We start from the raw sequence: 9464 nt of genomic DNA on the forward strand, positions 1-9464 counted from the left end.
TTTCTTTCTTTATTCATAACTCTTATTACTCCTTTTCTGCCTTACACTAGAGTCAATAAGATAGATTAGGCAATATTACATCTGACAGGCAGCTATGGAAAAATATTAATTTCATTTTTCTAAAGTTATTTCCTTTTCAGATTTTTAGCAGCACAAATTGGGTATTATCTTTTATAGTGAGCAGTTGAATCAGGATTCTATCAGAGATATAGAACCAGTAATACGTATACACATATACATAAGTATATATACTATACATACATATATGTACAGACACACACACACACACACACGAGAGAGAGAGATTTAATGGAAGGAATTGGTTTATGTGAATGTGGGGCTAGCTAGTTAGGCATGTTCAAAATCCATACGCAGGCCAGCAGGAAGCACAGACTGGAAACTCTCAGGCAGAAGATGAAGCTGCTGTTCACAGATGAAATTTCTTCTTTTTTAAGGGAAGCTCAGTTAAGGCCTTTCAACTGATTGAATCAGTTTTACTCAGATTATTGAGGATAATCTCCTTTATTTAAATTCAACTGATTATAGATGATTGTAGGTATTAATTATATCTACAATATCCTTCCAAAGTAGCACCTAGATTGGTGTTTGATTGAATAATTAGTGTCTACAGTTGCACCATGTTGACATCACAGCAATGCTAAAAACTGGACTATACATCAAAGGTTGGCAACTTTTTCTATAAAAAATCAGGGACTAAATATTTCAGTCTTTGCCGTTCAAGAGGTAAAATCAAGGATATTATGAAAGTACTTATACAATAAAAGAGAATTCAATTTTCCACAATTTTTATTGATAAAAATCAAATTTTGATATTAATAATTGAGCATATTCATTTGTGATATAGGTCTAGTAATGAGAAAATTAAATTTTGGGGGTAGATCACATTTCACATCATTGCAGTTGAAAGTGTTTCTTTTCATAAAAATTGATTGCAAATGTTCATCTGATAATGCTGCTCTGTAATGAAACTTTACATGTTTTATCTTTAACAGTGTCTTTTCTCACAGTGGTGTGTAATAAAGAATGAACCTTGCCCTCAAAAGAAGTCTCGTGTTTATCCTCAGCCACTGGGAGGTGATATCTAGGCCTCTGGAATGTCATGGTTTGCTTGGGGAACTTGAATCACACTGGACAATCTAAAAATATGATTTAGGGTGGGGGCTGACCATGCCAGAAAGATCGACAGTGTGACATACACAGGGGCATTGGGCTACTGGATATCAGTTGACCTGGAGGTTGAGATCAATCATGGGGCAGTCATTCATTCATTCAATCAATCAATTAATTGTGCCTATGTGATAAGAGCTCCAGTAAAACCTCTGGACACCAAGGTTTAGGTGAGCTTTCCTGACTGGCAGTACTCCATACATACTGTCATGCATCAATGCTGGGAAAGTAATACATCCTGGCTCCATGTGGAGAGGACAATAGAAATGTTTGGTACTTCCCTGGACTCTGCTCTATATACTCTTTCCCTTTGCTGAATTAAATCTGTGTCCTTTCCTAGTAACAATGGTAACTGAGCCTAACAATTTTCATTGAATTCTGTGAGTCTTTCTAATAAATATTGACCCTGTAGGTGGTTTTGGGATTCCCCAAAACTTGCAATTGGTGTCAAAAGTGAGGATAGTCGTCTGCTGACTGTGTAGTTGGCTTTCACAGTTGGCTAAAACTCTCAAAGGAAGGTACTGTCAAATAGTGATATCAATCCATGAGCATAAGATTTTATTAAGCATTTTCATTGCTCAAAAGGCATTTATAGAATCCTATTAAATCTCCTCTTGCTGTTTGCCTTTTAGCACATCATTATATTGCAGATTAATCACTTTCAGTTGAAGATTAGATGGAAACTCCTCTATTGCACAGTTAAGTGGATTTTGAAATTTAAAAATTTCTTTTGTGCTTTTATTAAGGTCTGAAAAACATTGCTGGAACTGTAGTGTAAGCCTGGAAAATGTGTTCATTGAACATTTGTATGGGAATAGCCATTTCACTTTTTATTTTAATTTTTGACAACACAGGAAGTTTTTAAGGCAACTTGACATTACTTGTTTAAACATTAATTGTCATCAAAATGATTTTAACATGGTGTTCTGCATTTAGCCATTGTTTTGCTTTGTAATTTTGGTTGAATCCATTCAGAAACATTATGAAGTCTTCAGCAAAAGCTAATTTCCAAAGTTATCCAGTGTTCAATAATAGTGGTCAAAGGCTGTTCTCATTAAGAAAAATTTTAATCTCGACACTGAGCTCAAAAAGTCACACATGACTTATTACTGTTAAACCAACTGCTATGTGGTTGGTAGAGCAAGTCAGGATATTCGGTTTCTATTTTTGACAAAAGTTCACAAAACAGACAATGGTTAAAGCTAGAAGAGCTAATGAAATTCATCTCTGTGCTGGCTTTGGCAGCACATATACTAAAATTGAAATTCGCTTTTGATGCAATTGGTTCAATAATACATAACAGATTCAAATATTTTCAACAAAATACCTTCTGATGACTATTACAATAAACTAGCATAGGCTTTAAACACTTCACATTTTTATAACCTTTGTAAACTTGTCCAAAGCCTTTTTTCTGTTCCCCACATATTTTTACTGCCACAGCTATAACACATCTTAGCAGATTCCACTTCGGATTGTACTGAATTAGCATTTCCTTATTTTCTTTGAAAATATTTTTGCCCATAGTTTTTTCACATGAACCATTCATAGAAGCTTAGAATTCTTCATTGACTTTAAAGTCAGCATTGACTCATCAAATAAACACCTGAGCTGTAGTAGTAACATCTGTCAACTTATCAAGAGTCAAGGAAAACCATTAGAAATCATTTGCCTTGTTTTTAAATTGATTATTAATGTTTGCTCTCAATGTCAACTCTTCAAGAAATCACTGTCACCAAAAGGCTAATATTCTTAAGCTACTTTTTTTTCTCTGACACATTTCATCTGCTGCTACAATCAAATATAATTTAATTAATTCACCATCAATAAATCTCTTTCTTTGTGTGGTTAATAAATGAGCCACTTGGAGACTTCCTTTGTTGCAGTCTTATTTTCACTTTTTATTTTTATAAAGAAATTATGCTGTGATGAGATGTTTTAGTTTAAATGTACTAATTTTTCTGAACACTGTTTTCTTGTAGTTGGGAATGTTGTGACGCGTACTTACTCTGTTGTACCGTATTCTTTTAGCACAGTTGTGGTGTCGTGGCATTATAAACACAATGTTTTCCTAATTTGATAACAAAATAATCCATATTTCACTGAGCCTTAAAAGTGTGACATCTGGATCCCACTATATTTTATTTCCCTTTTTTGTTTTTTGACATGATGGCTATTGCACTGGTAATTAAAAACAAAATATTGCTGTACATTTTGTGTGATATGCATGGCACTTGAAACACTATGGAGTTATAATCACATCCCTGAGATTTATAGGTTGCTGGACAGCACTGCAAAGCAGTAAGAGCACTATATAAAGTCTTTGTTGAAAGTAATTATCTCTGTCATTGCAGCATGAAAGCAACTATAGTTATGTAAATAAGTGAGCATGGCTGTGTTCCGATAAAACTTTATTTATGTACAAACAATGAAATTTGCATTTCATAATATTTTCATGTGTCATAAAATATTTCTCCTTTTTCTTCTTTTTATTCCTTTTCAATTATATAAAAATGTAAAAACTATTCTTAGTTCACGATCCATACAAAAACAGGCAGTGAGTCAGATTTGGCCGATAACCATAGCTTGTCATTTCTTGCTACATAGATTCTATTGTCTTTATAAACCCATGGCCAGGTGACCTAAGAGATGCTAGTTCTTTCTTCTTAGGTTTCTAACATACATACAGACAAGTTCACATCAACAATATGGTAAAGTACTTGGTGAGGGACCAAGGGTGTGGGTAATGCCAGAAGATAAATAAGGTTGAGCCTAAAGAGCACTGAAGACTTTTCTCTAATTCAGCTTGTTATAAAATCTAAAATAGGAATCTGTTTTTTAAATAATGTTAAAGAAATTACTCAATATATTAAAGGAGTTGAAAATTTGCTTATAGTCAAGAGAGATGAAGTTTAGAAAGTTATTTATTTTCACTGAAAGTTAATTAACTTCTTAATAGAGTGGTTTCTAATATAGAAATCTTTAAACTTCATACTGATTAGGATATGGTTTTTATATTTCTGAAATATAACCTTTTTATACTTAATGATTCTATAGCATTATGAAACATTTTGGCGAGAGATTGACGATCAAATATAAAAAATATCACTAAAACCACTTTAAGCATTTATAATTATCTTGGACACACATCGATCAGATAACTTGGCTATTAGGTAGTACACTGCTGATGACTCGAATTTCACAGACTCTAAGAGATGACTATGGGAACAAGAACTTCTCTGACCAAAGACCTCTTCTTAGGTCCACACCCATGTGTCCAACTGCCCCTGAACCTCTCCTCCCCTTGAACATTAATTTCTCCATTTCTAAAACGAGGCTCATCATTATAGCCATACTCCAGGCCTACCCCTCTTGTGATTGTTTCTATCCTATTTAACAGGTGCAGTGACCAGACTCTGTGCTCCAACTGATGTGCCAGAATCCACAGTCCATCACTTACCTAGCTGTGTCATTTAGAACAAATGACTTAACCTTTCTAAACCTCAATTTCCTGAAGAAAAAATATTGCTAACGCTTATTGAGCACTTACTGTATGCCAGTCCTTGATCCAACACTTTCATGCATTATGACGCTTAATCTCAAATTAGTCCTATTAGGTAGGTACATTATCTCCATTTCGACAATAAGTAAACGAAGGCTAGAGGGCTGAGACCCCTTTTTTTGGCCATCAAGCATTATGACTGCCTGTGAGTGGTATTGTCACCCTCTATTTCATCCATTTCATTCAGGTCAGAAACTTGCCTCATCTTAATCTCTCTTTCACTTCAAATGATCAAGACCAAAACAGCTCTTGGTTTTGCCCTCTCTCCCATGTCCCTACCTTGTTAAGCTTCTCTTTATCTGGAACTTGGACTTGAACTCCCTGCATCTGGTCTTGCCTCCTTCCAATCTCTTCATCATGTTACTTCCCAGATGCTTTGCCTAAGCAGTTGTGGTCTCCTCAAACTCCTGAAATAAGCTAGAAAAGATAAACAAAGCAGGTTTGTGGTAACTTGGGAGATTTTACTACCTTTGCAAAATCAAGGCATTCCACAGAAAAGCACCATGCCAAGCCTCAAGCGCAGGTCAAAGAAATCCATCTGGACCCAGGTTTAGGTAAATCACAGATATTTCTTTCCTTAAGGCATTGCAGAAGGGGAAGTTTTTAAGGTTTGTCTTTATCAGAATCATAGATTCAGGTCTGAGATTTTACTATAATTCATTAGCATGGCTGTAATGATTACTAGCTACTGAAATATTTCCATATGAGTTGCTAAAAAGTCACTGTCTCAAGCCCCTGAAGTATCCTCCTATTCCTGCCTCGGGAAGCCCTCACTGGGCGCCACTGGCATTACTATGGAGCCTGCTAGCTTGTCCCTTATAGTTTACAGGGGTGGGCCCTCTTCCCTGTTGTTTCTTTAACTCTCAGTCAGAATGCACTTGGACCCCAAGTAGGGAGACATCTACCTGGAAGTAGTCCTGGCATATCAGTAGGTAAATGTCAAGGGTCTTCTGCCCTCCCTCCACTGGTGTCTGACATGTGGCTGCCTTTGGGAATTGCAGCCTCCACAGTATTATTTGGTATTTTCATCATCATCATCTCATCTTGTGTTACTTGTGAGAGTCATGGCAAATAGGTTCTATGAGCATGCTCTGAGCAGTTCAAATAGTCTGGAGCGACAACTTGTACTTGCCTAACTCTAGGTCCCTAAGAGGACCAAAAAGACTCTAGATAAGAAGGACTTGAGTGCTCAGGAATAATGAGCTACACTAAAGGAAGCAGCAACAGCAACAACAAAAACTATATGTAATAATGAGGCATTTAAATAAGTCTGCCAGAAGGTAACAGTCAAATCTCTAGAAGTATATTTGGGGGTCTGAGATGAGGGAGGATCAAAAGCTTTCCTATGTAATAGGGTTTACTTTACTTCATGAAATATTAATAGCCTCAAACCTTACTGCTAATTGACTATCGCATGGCTGCCGGGGATATCTGTCTGAACTACAAAGCTAAGATGGCAAAGCCTTGGTTAACACCCCTTAGTGCATCCTCCATACCCTTCAGGATACTAGTTAAACTCCTAAGAGCATCATGCAGGCTCCTCATGATGATGTTCTAGTTGTTCTCTGCAGCTTCATTTCCTGCCTCCTCTGCACTGCCACTTCTTCAGCCCAGCTCCCCTGCACCAAATACACGTGATCACTCGACACCACACAGCGCCGTGTTACAGAGGTGGTGTCTTGCCACGTGGTACTGTTTGAAGTCTCCTAAAAGTGCCACAAGTTATCACACATCTCTGTGTGCTCTCATATTTCCTCCAACAAATACACCTTTTTTTCCCTCTAGGCTAAACTGTTATGGGAAGACTTCCTTGCTAACACCCTACTCCCACCTCCCAACTCCTCCTCTGGTTAGACAACCCTCCTTGGCACCCACGGCAGCCCATTCTCATAAACTATTCTTACTCTTTAAGTGCCTCTTCTGTCCAGAATCTCTAGGCAAAGCTGCCAACGCTCATAATGTATGTACAATGACATCAACCCCGTGTCTTATCCATGTCTGATTGGCACTGACTCCTCACCTAGAGACAACTATACATTCAACAGAGGTCCAGCACCAGCAGTTCAAAGGCAAAATATTAAGGATGACCTATATGTTTAACGAGCACATTTGATTCTCACAGTGTTTAATCTAAAAAATGTCAACAATTAACCATCAAGGGATTTCACCTAGATTTCTAATTTTTCTCAAAATAAATATGGAGGACTGGCAATAGAGGGTCTGCATTTCCACAAGGCAGAAATCAGCTGGAGGCGACTTTAGTGGCAGTTCTTTAGCCAGAGCATGCACTCTAGTTTGCCAAAGTCTCCGGCACTCCCTCTTCTCCCCCGCAGTGCTGAAGCCAAGTCCCGAGTGCCATTTATCATTAGGTTTACACAATTGTTTTTTTCTTAAGGTAAAGACAAAACAAAAAACAAAAAAAAAACTACTTGAGCTCGTGTTCCATCAAAAGTGGGAAAACAAGAGAGACGGAGAGGATATGTTTCAGGAAACTTGGGGAGGGTGCGTATATTTATAGATATGAAGACAAGGTCTGTGTCAAGAGTTCTTAAGTTGCCCTAATAAAGTAAACTCGATTACTTCACTCATTTAAGGTGCCTGCCAAGTCCCTGTAGACATTTGAGTTGTGACCCCCAGCAAGTGTTAGAAATGAAGTAGGCCAACACTTTCTGGCCAATACGTAGGCTTTGTATTGGGTGATAGGAAACCAACGCAGTTGGGTCCTCTCATTTCAGAAGTACAAACAGTAGGTGTTCCTGGAGAAAGCAAACTGCTATTCAAGGATGCCTCAAACAATCTCAATCTAGAGAAATCAAGAGCAAGTATATGGCTGACAGGACACAACTGATTCCTCATAAGCTCTCGCATTCTGGGAATAAGCATCTAATAATTTGGGTGTGTCTCTTCCCTAAGAGTCCAATGCACATCTGCACAGCATGCTGTAATTTTTGACTTACTTGCTTTCCACTCATCTCTAGAGGCTGAGAGTTTCTTTACTCCACATTTATTGAGAGCCCATCATGTGAAAAGCGCTGTGGTGAGACATTGAGAATGTATCTTGGCAAACAACACAGATGAGACTCCTTCTCTCTGGATCTTGTAGCCTAGCAGGGAAGGCAGAAAATCAACAAGTACATGATACGGTTTAATAAAGAAAACGAAATAGAAAAATGATATAAGGAGTGGCTTGGGGGAGTTAACAAGGAGAGAGTCAGAGAAACACTCCTTGAGGAAGTAATATTTAAGAAGTGACACCTGAAAGAATGAACTACAGCTGGAAATGTCCTAAGGGGAGAACAAACTTGGACCATTCAAGAAACCAAAAAAGGACCAGTGGTATGGAAATGCAGTGACTATGTGGTAGGAGATGAGCTGAGAATTTAGGTAGGAACTAGATCATGCAGGACCTTGAAGGCTATGGTAGAGTTTGAATTTTATCAAGTATACCGGGAAGTGATGAAGAGACAAGCAGCCCCTGAGAGTCAAGAGCTGGCCTGGCACTTATAGGTAGGCTGTGGTGTTCTCCTATTGAACATCAACAATTTTTCAAAAAATTAACATCAGACAAGGCTAATTTGTGGCCACAATGGATAGAGATAAAAACTAGACCACTCTACAATCATGAATAAATACAGAAGAAAAAAATAAAAAACATTGTATTAACTACAAAAATGATCAAATATCTCCCTATCATGGCTAATATGAGTGACTGGTATTCTTTTAATCAGTTTCAGCTCTGGCCTCATTCTAATCTTCCATCCTTCTATATGAGATTTATTAATATATCTAAGCATAGAATTAACTGTGCTTCCTTAAACACTACCCAAATTCACCAACACGAGCCTAAATCCTATAATAAGATCCTTTCTAAACCCGTCTTACTGAGCCACCCTACAGCTCCTCATGGTATACAGTCACAAGCAATAAACCCAATATGTTCTATTTTAGGTGTGTTGTTGGTGGTCTTTTGATGGAGTGCATCGAAAAATGTCACTAGAGGATTTTAAGCAGGAGGTGAAACGCTAATTTTTAAAAAATTATTTTCATTGGAAAATAAACTCAATAGGTCAAGAATAAAATAAATTCAATGGGTCAAGAATAAGGCCAGTTCGAGGCTGTTTTATCATCCAGGGAAAGATGGTGGTAGATTGGATCTAAGTGGTAAGGAAAGCGGTCAAATTCAAGCTATATTTCAGAGGTGGTATCAGCAGGATGTGCCTGTGATGTGTATGGATACAAAGATAGAGATAAGTACACAGCCAAAGACAGAGATCACCCCCACCCCCTAAATAAGCTTAAATAAGATGGAAGCCTATTTCTTTTTCACATAAAGACCTAATTAGCATTGCAGCTCTATGGAATTATCAGGGATGCAGGCTCCTTTCTTGCTCTTCCAATATTAAGTACATGATTCAAGGTGGCTCACCACCACATTCCCATGCCAGCTAGCAGGAAGTGAGAGACAGAGGAAGAAAAGGACATGGCTGAGAAGTAGGAGCACTCATCACTTCTGGTTACATTCCTTTAGCTAGGATCTGGTCCTATGGCCACATCTAGCTGGAAGGAAATACAGCCTTTATTCTAGGTGGCCACATGTCCATCTAAATGGTCTACTACTGTGGAAGAATAGGACAACAGTTATTGAGACAGTGGAGGGGCAAGACAAAGCCTGGTTTGAGTTAAAGAGAGAATACAAGATAAGAAAATAGAAGCA

At 37.8% G+C, this 9464-nt stretch overlaps 1 protein-coding gene across 2 annotated transcripts in view; it reads right to left on the reverse strand.

The window, feature by feature from the left end:
- Positions 1-2005: 2005 nt before the first annotated feature.
- The window catches only part of SPDL1 (spindle apparatus coiled-coil protein 1), a 33384-nt gene continuing 25925 nt past the window's right edge, over positions 2006-9464 (reverse strand). The window contains exons 12-13 of one of the 2 annotated variants that reach the window (XM_023528601.1): positions 7712-7854; positions 2006-5167 (exon numbers count right to left, since the gene is read on the reverse strand). In XM_023528601.1, coding sequence (XP_023384369.1) covers positions 7755-7854 — 100 coding nt within the window. In that variant the 3' untranslated portion in view covers positions 2006-5167; positions 7712-7754. Of the gene's footprint in view, positions 5168-7707; positions 7855-9464 lie in introns of both variants that reach the window. The other variant, XM_023528600.1, reaches the window with a different exon arrangement.

Source organism: Pteropus vampyrus, unplaced genomic scaffold (genome assembly GCF_000151845.1).
Source record: "Pteropus vampyrus isolate Shadow unplaced genomic scaffold, Pvam_2.0 Scaffold30, whole genome shotgun sequence".
NCBI lineage: Eukaryota > Metazoa > Chordata > Mammalia > Chiroptera > Pteropodidae > Pteropus > Pteropus vampyrus.